Genomic DNA, 14,727 nt, shown 5'->3' on the forward strand with positions numbered 1-14,727 from the left:
GTGGGTGTAAAACAAAGCGGAAGTTCATTCATCTTTTGATCAATCTTTGGTATGTCGGTAAAGTGAAAGAAATGTCGATACAAACATGTGATGGTTTCCAATGACTGTCGCTTTGATATACGCTATCCCATTTGCTGTGTATATCCTTTGGACCAATGGGTGAGCTTCTAACAATTTGTGAACTGTGTGCAACAACACAAGGGCCAATTGACAGCTGCAGCAATGCTAGCGGTTTCTGACCTCCGACAGAGGAGATTAAAACTGAAAACAATCCAAAACTAATCGTGTTGCTTGACTGTGTTAATCAAGAATTAATGACTAGCTGAAATACTGGTTGTTGCTTAAAATTACTCAAAGATGCGAAAACAAGTGATATCTCTTTGAATACTGCTCAGAGTAGGTGCGAAAGCAATCTTACATAGTGATTATCTGTCCACTTGTTGTTTTAATCTCTTGTCCAGATTACGCTTATTGACGTGCTTGAAGAGTTCTGGTCGTAATAAAACTAGGAAAAGTAAACAGTTGTAGGTATATTTTTTGCGGTATTACCTTGATTAGATGCACAAAAATTAATTCCCGCGAACCAAGTTTTCAAGTGATCCACTTGGGGAATATAATGATATTTATTGTGAAGTACACAGAAGGAAAGAATAGAAAATATTAAATTTGATATACACATGAAGTGTAGACCTACGGCATAGTACTGGGTAAGGCTATAGCTTACCAGTAGGTATTGCTAGTGCTGTTGGAAATGCCTGGACAAGGATCAGATTCAAAGTTTGAAAACTCGAAATGTGAAGTTTGGCCAGAGATGTCTGTGTCGTAAATAGGAACTTCTGTGTCGTCCACTGTGGGTTCAAATTGGTACGGCAGTATATGTGCTTCTTTGTAGCTAGAATCCATCTTGAAAATTACATCATTTTGATGCGAATTCACAGGTTATATAGGCCAGCTAGACTTGGGTTGGCCATCTATGATGTCATCTGTTGTTCTTTACCAGGCAGCCGGCTTGAGATCAGCTGGGGTGGTAAATCTATTTTTTGGTGGGTTTAAAGTCATAATTACGATTCTCAGAGGCCCTCTTGGTAACATACTGTTAAACAGGTTATAATCTTTATAACTAGGAGAAAGAGCTAAAGCTGGCCACCAATCCTTTAATCGATTTATTGTTCTCCACTCAACCAAGTTTGAGAGGAGGCGTTATACTGGAATCACCCTCTGTCTGTCTGTGTGTTTGTAGGTGCGATTTTGTCCATGTATCTCCTCCCCAACTACTGCACCGATATCGATGAAACTTACCATACATCTTGCCTTTCACCTGAACCTGTGCATACTTGAAATTAAGTACTGCTGGGTCATTATTTTCATAAGACTGTACTCTATCATCATAATTATAGCCATTTAGGACTTTGCCTTATGGTGCTTTTCCACGATCAGATTTTGTCTATGCAACACTTCCTGAAACAGTGAACCTATTTCCACGAAACTTAGCATTCCTCCTGTTCATGCTTAAGTTTAATTACAATTATTATTTTCATAATTACTTCCATTCAGATACTTAGTGCAATAATGGATTTTTTCTGTATTCTCTTCTGATTGCTACATTTTTCCATTCAAACTGGATGTACCAGTAGTGCAGTCACTGTACACTGAAATGCCCGTGAAACAATCTGTGAGGCCAAACGAAGCAACAAGACATCCTGTCATTTTTTTTTTCTTTCAAGATTTTCGTAGCTTTCTGTCTTTTATTTTTGGAAATGTTGGGGGATGGATGGGGTTATTTCGAACATCCAGATTCTAGGTTATTTATTTATTTTATTCTTGGTTAACACCATACTGTACTAGAGGTCGTTCTCTGACTATACTCTACCATCAGCTACATGTGCATTGTATTGATATATCAAATATATTGACAGATTCCATGATACTGCTGGGTTCTATCCAGAGATTTGAGTTGGAGAGACAGCTTATGCTTCATCTGAGTCATGAACAGAAGGTGATAGTGGAGGAACCCAGCCCAGACCCCGATCACGATGGGATTGATCGCAGCAACGAGACAAGGGAGATAAGCGAGTCTGAGGATGACCAGTCACCGACTCCTGAAGCCAGAAATGTCAGCACCCCAGAAGACGTGACTGTGGCTCTGTCAGCTTCATCTCCAACTCCTAAGCCAGAGATAAAGATAGAACAGAGACCCTTAGCCAGGTTCCAGGTGCAAAAAGTAGACGAAGACAAAGTAATGCCCATACCAAAGCAGCCGTCAGCCAGTGATAATGGAATTATGGTAAGTCAGACTACTTTAAATATCAGAGTATAAACTTTTCCAGGGCCTCAATGGCCTCAGTGGCCAAACGGTAAGCATTGAGTTCGGCCTAAAACACCAATCAAATAATAAAAATAATTTTGATATGATACTAAAGTACATTTAATTTTGGTTACTATACAAGGTTTTGTATGAAGGCGTAGGGGATGAATAGTTTCACTATAAACTGATGGTGTGACCATCGATGAATAAAGATATTTATATATGTCTTATAAACCTACTTTAGGCCCCCTGGCTCAGTTGGTTAGAGCGCTAGCGCAGTGTAATGACCCAGGAGCCTCTCACCAATGCCATCGCAGTGAATTCAAGTCCAGCTCATGCTGGCTTCCTCTCCAGTCGTAAGTGGAAATGTCTGCTAGCAACCTGTGGATGGTGGTGGGTTTTACCCAGGCCCAGCCCGGTTTCCTTGCACCATAATGCTAGCCGCCGTCATATAAGTGAAATATTCTTGAGTAAGGCGTAAAACACCAATCAAATAAATAAATAAATAAATATAAGCCTACTTTATTTGGAATCAGCTAGATGCATGAGGCCTCATTCCATAGTACAGTGTTTAGAACCATGTCTTAGTGGTAATCATTACTGTTTCTTCCTTGGATACTTTAATCTCTCTTACCCATTACCAGCAAAGGGTAGTGATTGAAAGCAGAGCATATACGCTCGGCTCTGAAGACACTGTGGACTAGGATAAGTGATTCAGTTTAGCTCTGGCTCATTTACAGGTTTGTCACATGGGTTTGAGGAGTGTCTGGTTACCTCTGGCTGAATTCTTCCACCTGTAAACTTAAAGTTATTGTAGAATTGAATTTCATCTTGGAATGGCAGTTAAACAAGTAAAGGAATAAATATATGACTTTGTTTTTCAAAAACTTGCAGACATCGGGAGATGAAATATCAGACTACGAAAGCACATACAGCGGCAGTTTGAGGCTACCAAAGAAAAAGCTAAAGTCAATTCTAAAGAAATCCCCCAGATCTACACCAAGGTCTTCTCCAACGCCAGACAGAAAAGGTCAGACTGAAGTTATCTCCCTTGGATAGAAATGTTCTTGTAGATATACTGTAGTTTCCATTGACATAATAGAACAATAAGATGGAATAATGATGCTTGTCAGGACGACACATTTGCATGAGAACTGTAAAGAATGTTGGTCTGTGTATGTGTCAGAATATTTGCTAAGCAGAAGAATAAAAGGTTGAGCAAATTTTCAAACACTGCAGAGACTTATACTCCACACTCATTTGTGTAAAAATGTCTAGCTTAGCAACATGGAGAGGTGAATAAAGAGAGGTGTTAAGCATTGAGTGTAACAGTATAGGAATTGTGCAGATATTAAGGCTAACAAATCAACACTAGGTACATATACCCTAATTCCTCAACCATTTTGCATGTGAAAGAGCCACTTTTCGTGGAATTGAAGCACCTTTTTAATTTGATTTTAGACATAAAACCACATCGGTTGGGTAAGCCAATTTCAGGGCTTCTCAAGCAGTATTACTTTATCAATCTACACAGAATACTGCTCTCAGAATATGCTTTAATAAACATCTTGCAAACATATGAAAAGTTCGAAGAATTACAGTAGGCATGTTCTGACCGTCATAATTACTGTCTCCATAGGGATAAATGTTTAGCTATCAGTGTCATGCCACAAGCTTGGGCCTCCTGTAACAGTGAAAGCAATGTTAATTACCATAAATTACAAAATTCACGCTCTGTCCTCACTGTTGAGGTAAATGTTCGGTATCTGAAAACGTACTGCACTCAGGTTAAGCACAATGACATGAGGAGGATGCCCATATTACTAAATTAGAAGATTCAAGACATATTATGTTTTGTGTAATAGAATCAGTGTTAAAGTGAACATAAAGTCAGCCACTAAAGCCGATTTATTTCCAGAAAGTAGTATTCCAGAAATGTGCTAAAAACATCTTAAAAATTCTACACCACTTATCAACCAAATAAATAGCCAACAATCGTCAATACCTGGCTACTCATTTGATGATGCCATTTTGCCATGTTATAGCTATGTATAATGATGTAACAAAACTTATGACCTCTCCAGTACCATAGGTATTAAATAATGTGACAATGACAAAAACGCCTGATACCCAACCAAAGAGTATCAGTTCTCTTCTGTGTTCAAAGGGCCAGTGTTTCTTATAGTTTGGCGCTCGGTCAGGGCGATGTTCGCAGACTCAGGTGTCATGTTTTAGAGATACTGCTCGTCCCCGTCCTGCAATGGTGTAAGCATTTGGCCAAGCTGGCTATACAGACAATGAATTTGATCCATTTACTGTGATGATTTTAATACGATAGTCCACACATGTCCACTAATTATTCTAACCTCTGTTTTTGATCACTGGCTCCATTAATGTCTTGTTTGTGGTATTTTCTCTCAGATTTAGCCAACTTGTACAAGAGTTTCTCTGACCAAAGCAGACCCGGTATTGTTGAAGATGTACCTTACTATTACCAGGTATTCAGACAAGTTTGACACCTTTGGTTTGTGATATATGCATATCTTGATCTTGGCATCATGTTACAAGCAAACTGTACCTTTAACGAACACATTGATTAGCTAACAAAATGTGTTTTTTTTTTTTTTGTATTTTTGTTTTTCACATTTGTTAATAGTGGACTGGACTATTGCTGTGAAATGTGGCCACGATATCAAAAAAATTTTGACAAAGAGATTAGAAAGAATACAAAGAAAAATTTTCCAGAAGTTTTAAATCTGTGAGGGATTATGACAAATCGCAGTTTAGTTTTTATTGACTTCAGATTAATAAAAAGGTATTAACCAAAATCAAACAAAAAAACATGCAGCTTATGTTTCATTATGCAATAAAGAAAACATGGAGAGTATAAATACAGTATACGAAGTAGTAGTAGGCCAAAATTTTTCAGTTTCATTTTCGCTTGTTCTTCCTTCTTTTCCAGAGCAATAATGATGCTGCTTGTAAGAAGCATGTCCAGTTGGTATGTATACCGAAGTTTTGTTTTATCTATGTTGTGTATTGACAACAGTAATAGTTTGATTATGTATTGTGTGAGCTGTATGAACTACATGTAGTCTATGTTTGTGGTCCTCCGTGAACTGGTGGCTAGGATGCTAGAGCATTGTTGTGAGATTGTTGTCCAGCTCATGTTGGCCTCCTCTCTGGTAGTAGATGTACGTAGGAAGATCTGCCATCAATGTGAGAATTGGCATGGGTTTCAACCATGATGTGCCTGATGTCCTCCCACTATAATGCTGGTGACTGTTATACAAGTGAAATATTCTGCATAAAACACAAATGAAATAAAAAACTAATCTGTGTGATGAAGAATTTCATATTGGTGTACTGAAATCATCTATGTTATTAAACTGTACTTAAACAAGATAAATTGTACATTCCTGTTCTATGAGGTTTCAACTGAAGAGTGAGAGATAGCTATCAGGAATTATTTCCAAACACCTTCATCATTTTTTCATTAGCAAAACTTTGCTTGAGCGTTTGATTCAGGTTAGCCTTGTGAAATCATATTAAGACATGTTTTTTTTCGCTAAATATTAACCAAATATCAAATTATCAATAAACAGTGATCACTGATTGATTTGTATTACATGTGTGTATATGTTGTGTTTTTCCAGCCACCAGAAACTGTTAAAGTGAAAACCCTTCTTCCTCATGAGGTAAGGTATTTATTCATGTGTATGGGATAAAACTGGTTAACAAACACTCCAATTTTTGTACATCACAGAGTTTAACCCAAGAGGAGAAGACTTAACCACATTTCAATACTGATATAGTTTTGTTGTCTCTTCGCTGTTTCCTTCCACCATAGAGCTAGCTAAACACCCATCATATATTAAAAGATATAAATAGTTTTGTTTTCTTAACAAATTGAATTGCATGAATGTATATGAATAATAGTTTCAAGTCGAAAGTCAAGCCATAAGCACAACAAGCGGTGTGAAATCTGTGCTGCTTGTCTTAATTACTGTCATTACAGTCTGTGGCACAGATTTCCCACCGGTTGTTGTGCTTATGGCTTGACTTTCAAGTGACATGTGTTGCAATGTGTAACATCTCTGATTACCTTGTTTTTGATGTTTTTAGCAATGTACAATGTTATGAACCCCGTCTTTAAACATTGTATTATATATTATTTTTTTTTGTCTTTTTCCCCTTTGTGTATGTTATAGGATGAACTGTAATTCAGTCAAGCGTTCTTGATTCGTCGGTGTTTATGAGATTAATGTCAGTGTAAATAGAGTGTACATTCTGGAAATATGTATCGGTGTTGTAAGCACGTTTACAATCAAACCATCCAGAATTTTTTTTTTACATTAGTCTATAAATATCAGCAACGGAGTTGTGAAGCTCGCAGTCATTCATTCAAATCAACTTGTGAGCATGTTCTTGAGTCCATTTGAGAGCGGTCATATTTACTGTCATTCACTTTGAAGGATTTTGCTGGGTTTGGAGATATCGGCTTGAACGCCATTCAACATTCGTACACCATTTTCTGTGCGCAGCACTTTGTCAGGCTGTGTTTCACCACTTGCTATTTTTGGAGATGTTATTTGGGAGCTTGTATCGCTCATTGTCTCTTTGTGCCATTAGGTGCATTTCATGCCAGTTTACCCTGAAAGTGACTTTGTGTATATTTCCGGGTAAATGTACAGCTTGGCATCACGGATGCTACTGTTAAATCGTCCACCCTGAGAAGTTACACATTCTCAAGCAGTTGGGGAATAAACCACTTATCGAACTGTCATCCGTGGATTGAGGAATTCATCTTAACTGTGGATTCTATATTTACATGGATTGCCTTTGGAAGCCAGAATATTCAATCCGGATTTGGACGCTGTAAAATACTATGTAGATATATTTGTAATTATTTGTATTGTTTTGTATTTTATTGTCGGTTGTATTTTTTGTCTTCTTTGTTCAAAACTTATTCGAACGTCTTTGTGTTTCTTTGTTTGATCTTGTGTAAGGCCTATCGCTTATCTGAGGGCGAAACTAGCTAGTTATTTCTCGTCGTTACTATCTGATAGTGGTAACCTTACATATCTGGGGCTTGTCTAAACTAAAACCTGCTTGTGCTAGATAATAGCACATTGATTGTCAACTTGTTTAGTGGTGTTTTGGCTCCTGTTTTGGATCAAACAGATTCACATTTTGTACAACTATTTGTATAGTTTCTTTGCACACTATATTTTGTCATTATGGCTGAGGAATTTAATGTAGATTCATTCCTTGATATTGAGGATTGGTCAGATGTCTGAGTTAAGAAAAGGCAGATTTAAGAAAATATCTGACAAATTTGAATTAGACTTAAGCCAGAGTCTTAAGGCAGAAAAAGTGAAATGGTGGATGCGATTAGCAAACACATGAATTTAGGTAATACTTTACCTATTAGGGCCAAAGCGGTGATATTGAGTTGATTAAACTTCAGTTTGAGATGGAAAGGTTTAAGTTAGAAAAGGAAGAAAAAGAAAGAAAAGAAAGAGAAAGGGAAAAAGAAAGATAAGGGGAAAGGGAAAGAGAAGAAAAAGAGTTGGAGAACTTAAAATTAGAAAAGGAAGAGAGAGAGAGAAACAGTTCAAACTGAAGGAACTCCAGGGTGAAAGTAGTGATAATAAAGCTGTTAGTCATAGTCACCAAGGATTTGATTTGGCTTAAAACACATGATTACTGCCCAGATTTAATGATAAGGATGCAGAAAGGTTTTTTTGTCCTTTGAGAAAGTGGCTGTTCGCTTTGCTGGCCTGAAAGGTATGGGACAATGTTACTGCAGAATTCTGTTTAAGGTAAAGCTACAGAGGTGCATGATGCTTTGTCGGTAGATTAGTCTTCAGGTTACAACACAGTTAAGGCAGTGGTCTTATCTGCTTATGAGCTTGTGCCAGAGGCCTACAGACAGAAGTTCAGATAGATAAGGAAACAGTCGGGTGAAACTTATGTGGCATTTACCAGGGGCAAAGAAACACTGTTTGATAGCTGGTACAGGGCTATGGAGTTAGATCATTCTTTTGAACAATGAAGGGAGAATAGTGTTTCTAATGAGGTCAAGGTTTATTTAGGTGAACAGAAGGTCAAGGACGTTAAGATCGCTCCAAGTTTTGCAGCTGAATATGGGGTCATTCATAACACTAATGGACAAAAATTTCAGCCTAATTTCAGAAGAAGTGGTATTCTGATAAGAAGACTTCAAATTTTAGTACTGAAAAGTGGACGGGTGAGAAGCATAAGTCAAATCTGTGTTTTTCTCCTGACAAGAACATCTTCCAGTCCAAACCCCAAGATGTAAGTCCACCTTCTTGTGGTTATTGTAAAACCACAAGACATCTATTATCCAGTCTTGGAAAGGAAAAAGGAGAAAAAGTCGGTAGCTATTGTTAACTTTACTTGTATACCAGTGAGGCCACAGGTACAGATAGGTACTGTTGGTCCTATCATAAACCACAAGTTTAGGAAGTAGGGCAGACTTCATGGACAAACTGGGGATTCGTGCTGGATGGTGTGGTTACTGATAATGGAGTTTCCTCCCCTGTTTGTATACTTAGGGATACTGGGGCTAGTCAGCCTTTGATGTTAGTAGATGTGATTCCTGTAAATTCTGATAAGGCCAATAGTCATGTTTTCATCCAGGGTATTAATGGAAATTTTATGTCTGTTCCATTACTGGAGGTTACCCTACTTTCTAATTTAGTTACTGGCTTAGTAACGATAGGGCTTGTTGATACTTTGCCTGTGGAAAGTATTTTCCATTTTGCTGGGTAATGACTTAGCAGGACAAAAAGTTAAGGCGTGTCCTCATGTCTGTGGTTTTCCGATTGTGGACGGAAATACAGAAGACCTGCAGGAGGAGTTTCCATTTCTCTCTTGTGTGGTTACCAGATCATAGGAAAGAGGTAGGGAGATGGAATACAATTCTTTTATTACCATTGGGTATTCAGCAGGTAATATTAATTTGGCTGAAATGTTCTTTCATGATATTGATGGTATAGGATGGTCAGGAGTTAGAGAGACTTGTGCTCTCTTGATCTGATGTGGTTAAGCAACAACAGTCAGATTCCGAATTAAGGGAATTAAGTAAGTCTGCTTTATCTCTGGAGGAAATGGCTGATGTACCTGTAGGTTATTACATTGAGGATGAGCTGGTGAGAAGAAAGTATAGACTTCTCATGTACATGTATCAGGTAACGATGATTGGGCAATTTTTAATCAAGTTGTCTTACCTCCAAGTTATAGACAGGGAGTACTTAGGATGGCTCATGAGATTCCAATAGGTGGACATTTAGGCATTAGAAAGACAGAGAGTAAAATCACTCGTCGTTTTTACTGGTCTAAGATTCACAAGGATGTGGTTAATTTCTTTGAGACATGTTATACCTGTCAACTGGTAGGAAATCCCCAGCATAGTGTAAGAATTCCCATTCCTGCTTTTGGTGAACCTTTTACCAAAGTACACATTGATTACCCAGAACTAAGTCAGGATACAAGTATCTTCTGACTATTATGGATACAGCTACGAGATTTCCGGAAGCTACCCCACTGAAACAGATAACGACTCCTCAGATACTTAATAATCTGTTACAGTTTTTCACCAAGTATGGCTTTATTTAAGCAGATACAATCTGACCAGTGGTCAAATTTGATGTCAAACTTATTTCACAAAGTTATGTATGGGCTGGGGAGTAAACAGCTTAAATTCACAGCTTATGACTATCAATCCCATGGGGCTTTGGGACGATACCACCAAACCATGAAGTGTGCTCTACGACCATATTGCATGGAATACCCTGAAGATTGGGACAAAGGGGTTCCATTTGTGTTGTTTGTCACTAGGGACACTCCTAATGAGTCCACTGGGTTTAGGCCATTAGAGTTGGTATATGGTCATGAGGTTAGAGGTCCTTAAGCTTTGATGAAGGAGCGTATCTTGGACCAAGAAACAGAAGGAAACTTACTAGAATATGCTTCCCATTTTGGGGACAGGTTATGTACAGCCAAAGATATATATATATATATATATATATATAATCTTACAGCATCCAAATACAGATGGAAAATTTGTAATTTTCTTGTTGTATTGTTATCTTGTTATATTATTGTCAGTTGTATTATTTGTCTAGTTTGTTCAAGTATATGTATTAAATGTATTCAAACATCTTCATGTTTCTGAAACAAGCCAGTTATTTCTCCTCTTTACTCTCTGATAGTGGTACCCTTACAACAAATAAATAAAGAAGTAAATAAATAAACACTGGGAGCCTGCATTGTAAAACATAAAGACCCAATGATGACAGTCATTTTTAGATTTCCTGGTCAAAACAAAGTTGTCTTTCATGTGATAACAAAATTTTTTTCAGCAAGAGGCCTGGGAAGAGGAGCAGTTAAAACAGAGGATTAACTTTGATGGCTGTCAGATTGACCCAGCCCCATTCCAGTTAGTGGAGAGGACTTCTCTACATAAGGTATAAAAGATTTCATCTGGAAATTCTACATGTTTAAGGGACTTTTCACCAAATTATGGTCATAATTCACTTTGTAGCAAAATCGCCTGAAATTTTGTCCATGACTAACTTGCTCAATTTACTGTATTCTGAGAATGCTAATGATTCTGAAAAAATATTTTACGGCTGGTTAATTTGGAAGGCATCATGATATTCTGCTGGAAAAATGTACATTTCAGCACCAAAAATGATATTTATGATATCAAAAATTGCACTTTTGTGGGTGAAAATTCGGGTCATGAAGTATGTGGTATACCAAGTCAAGTTTAGTCACTAGCAACAAAACTGATATTTATTTGCCCAGCGCTATTTTTAATCTTCTAAACGATGGTAAACATTTTCACCCTTTTATGTACCGGTAGGTCCATTCATTGTTTTCTCTGCTGGGACTGAATCATGCCTATGTGACTAACACCGGCAAGCTGGTGGGAGTTGTAGCCCTGAAAGAAGTAAGTGTAGTAATTTAAGCATGACACAGTGTAATAAAAATATAGTGAAGGAGCCATTGACAGATAGTTCTGAATTGTCTACAAAGGTTAAAAGATGACTTCTTTTGAGTAGTCTCTTCCCATTGTTTTCTGCATCCTGTATAAAAATGCAGATGAAAGGCTTGGGACATGGTTAAACCATGCATTGCTTTGTTTAAAAGGTAGGCATGATATTGTACTGGAAAAATGTATGCTTCAGCTCCAAAAGTAATCTTTATGACAATAACTTATCTTTAAGAATGAACTTTTACGGCCCAAATATTGGGCCATTTACAATAGTTGGATTACGTAAAGATGCCCATGAAGAGATTCATCAAGCATGTAGACAGTTGTTCGCTTCAACATTGAATTTAGCTACTGTCTTAGCAGTGAAATATTATAGACTAAGGCGTCAAACACCAACCTGGAAGTTATTAATTGCTGCTGTTTTTTATCAAAGTTGCGACATGCTATCCAAGGACGATTGGAGGAACAGGAAAATTCTAAAAAAGGTGGAAAGAATATGGATGAAGATGAAATAGAGCTGGATGACCCCGCTCAGTTACAAGTGGTGACACCGACGGATGGACATACAGACACATCCATGGTCATAGACTCCAACACAGCTAAGATCTCGTGACACTGATTAACAAGTGCTGCTCAGTTTTGTTGGTCACATTTTCGTTCGTTTTCAAATTTTCTTTATATTTCAGTTTACTCATGTAGTTTGCATAATGGTACTTTATTCTATAACCCTGTACCTCCTTTCCCTGCCTCGTGGTTTTCTTTTTTTCTGAAGTACATTGTGTTAAGAAAGGCTTTAAGAGATTTCAGAGTGACAGACAGCCATAGGTATTTATACACATGATATGCAAGAGTTTTGAAAATGTGCCCCCATACTTTGTTCATGGCATACTTTTCAGTGTCAGAAATCGCTTGATAAAATGGTGGTTTTCTGATGGTGCAATGGAAGTATATTACTTTAACTCTGTTAGGATGCGTACTTATCAATGCATTTGCATATATGCATGTGGTAGAGATGTAACTGAACTAAGAATGCTAAGTGGTTCTCTCTTAAAATTGCCGTCCTATTTTATCTAAGGTACACATTGTTAGCTATGATATAATCTGAATTTACTACAATTTCACCAGATCTTCTACTGTACAGCCAGATTCTAGCTGAATATCCTAAAGCAGTCTTGGCTGCGTCATGCACTGTTGATTGGGCCATCATCAGTTTTGGCTGCGTCATAAACCGTTGATTGGGCCATCATCAGTCTTGGCTGCGTCATGCACCGTTGATTAGGCCATCATCAGTCTTGGCTGCGTCATGCACCTTTGGTTGGCCATCATCTGTGTTGGCTGCGACATGCACCATTGGTTGGGCCATCATCAGTCTTGGCTGCGTCATGCACTGTTGGTTGGGCCATCATCAGTCTTGGCTGTGTCATGCACCGTTGGTTGGGCCATCATCAGTCTTGGCTGTATCATGCACCGTTGGTTGGGCCATCATCAGTCTTGGCGGTGTAATGCGCCGTTGATTGGTTCATCATCAGTCTTGGCTGTGTCATGCACCGTTGATTGGGCCATCATCAGTCTTGGCTGCGTCATGCACCGTTGATTGGGCCATCATCAGTCTTGGCTGCGTCATGCACTGTTGGTTGGGCCATCATCAGTCTTGGCTGCGTCATGCACTGTTGGTTGGGCCATCATCAGTCTTGGCTGTGTCATGCACCATTGGTTGGGCCATCATCAGTCTTGGCTGTGTCATGCACCGTTGATTGGGCCATCATCAGTCTTGGCTGTGTCATGCACCGTTGATTGGGCCATCATCAGTCTTGGCTGTGTCATGCACTGTTGGTTGGGCCATCATCAGTCTTGGCTGTGTCATGCACTGTTGGTTGGGCCATCATCAGTCTTGGCGGTGTAATGCACCGTTGATTGGTCCATCATCAGTCTTGGCTGTGTCATGCACCGTTGATTGGGCCATCATCAGTCTTGGTTGTGTCATGTGCTGTTGATTGGGCCATCATCAGTCTTGGCTGTGTCATGCACCTTTGATTGGGCCATCATCACTCTTCGCTGTGTCATGTACCGTTGATTGGGCCATCATACTGGGACCCTGGTCCACACCCTACTTGCCATCCTGACAACATGCTACATGTGTACGCCCAATATGTTACAAACATATTTAATACGACAAATCCATTGTCTTCAGATATTGGCTGGTACATTTTCCTCCAGAAAAATTTCCCTCAGAATTAGAGCCTGTTGTATCACTGCTTGGGACTTTACATAAAAACATGTATATGTTGAGCATATATAGTACAGTGTAGATTTAAACTTACTTTATTACAGAATGGAAACATACGGGCTAGTGAAGCTTTGATATCATCATTATACTGAACAAATACTGTAGATGAAACTGCCAGCATCTAGGTAGTAAAATTATTGCCAGTCTTTTGTGTTGACGATATACGGGGTACATGGGCAGAGCTTGAAACTGGACCTGTGTTCAGGGATAGAATCTGTAGATAAAGGCTTTTAATGGGCTTTACTATAACGCAATAACATTTGATTAGCACGAAAATGGTGACATAACTTTAGAACTATGCTATAAGTACAAACATATTAAATGTGGTGTTCATTTAGCAAAATGCACGAGATACATAAATGTACTTCAGTGTTGTAAAATCATGCGGCGATTGTACGTACATGTACATGATGATACTGTTGTACACAGATCATACCACCCTTGATGGTACTATTATACACACATCCTGACCGAATCATACGCCTAGGGTGGTACTATTATACGCACATCCTGATTGGATTATACGGCCATAATGGTACTATTATACGCACATCCTGACGGGATCATACGGCCATAATGGTACTATTATATGCACATCCTGACGGGATCATACGGCCATAATGGTACTATTATGCGCACATCCTGACGGGATCATACGCCCAGTATGGTACTATTATACACACATCCTGACCTGATCATACGCTTAGGATGGTACTATTATACGTACATCCTGATCGGATTATACGGCCATAATGGTACTATTATACACACATCCTGACCGGATTATACACACATCCTGACCAGATCATAGGCCCACGATGGTACTATTATACGTACATCCTGATTGGATTATACGGCCATAATGGTACTATTATACACACATCCTGACCAGATTATATGGCCATAATGGTACTATGATACGCACATCCAGATCGGATTATACGGCCTTAATGGTACTATTATACACACATCCTGACCAGATCATAGGCCCACGATGGTACTATTATACGCACATCCTGATCGGATTGTACGCCCACGATGGTACTATTATACGCACATTCTGATCAGATTATACGGCCATAATGGTACTATCACGTGCACATCCTG

General features: G+C 38.7%; 1 protein-coding gene across 2 annotated transcripts in view; it reads left to right on the forward strand.

Annotated features, from left to right (window-relative positions):
• LOC135474991 (chloride channel protein 2-like) overlaps positions 1–12,715 on the forward strand; it is a 35,466-nt gene extending 22,751 nt beyond the window's left edge. For both annotated transcript variants that reach the window (XM_064754712.1, XM_064754713.1), the window contains exons 18-25: positions 1,917–2,284; positions 3,200–3,335; positions 4,727–4,803; positions 5,268–5,306; positions 5,962–6,003; positions 10,696–10,800; positions 11,202–11,288; positions 11,767–12,715. In XM_064754712.1, coding sequence (XP_064610782.1) covers positions 1,917–2,284; positions 3,200–3,335; positions 4,727–4,803; positions 5,268–5,306; positions 5,962–6,003; positions 10,696–10,800; positions 11,202–11,288; positions 11,767–11,946 — 1,034 coding nt within the window. In that variant the 3' untranslated portion in view covers positions 11,947–12,715. The remainder of the gene's footprint in view (positions 1–1,916; positions 2,285–3,199; positions 3,336–4,726; positions 4,804–5,267; positions 5,307–5,961; positions 6,004–10,695; positions 10,801–11,201; positions 11,289–11,766) is intronic.
• The last annotated feature ends 2,012 nt before the right edge of the window (positions 12,716–14,727 follow it).

Source organism: Liolophura sinensis, chromosome 9 (assembly GCF_032854445.1).
Source record: "Liolophura sinensis isolate JHLJ2023 chromosome 9, CUHK_Ljap_v2, whole genome shotgun sequence".
NCBI classification, from domain to species: Eukaryota; Metazoa; Mollusca; class Polyplacophora; order Chitonida; family Chitonidae; genus Liolophura; species Liolophura sinensis.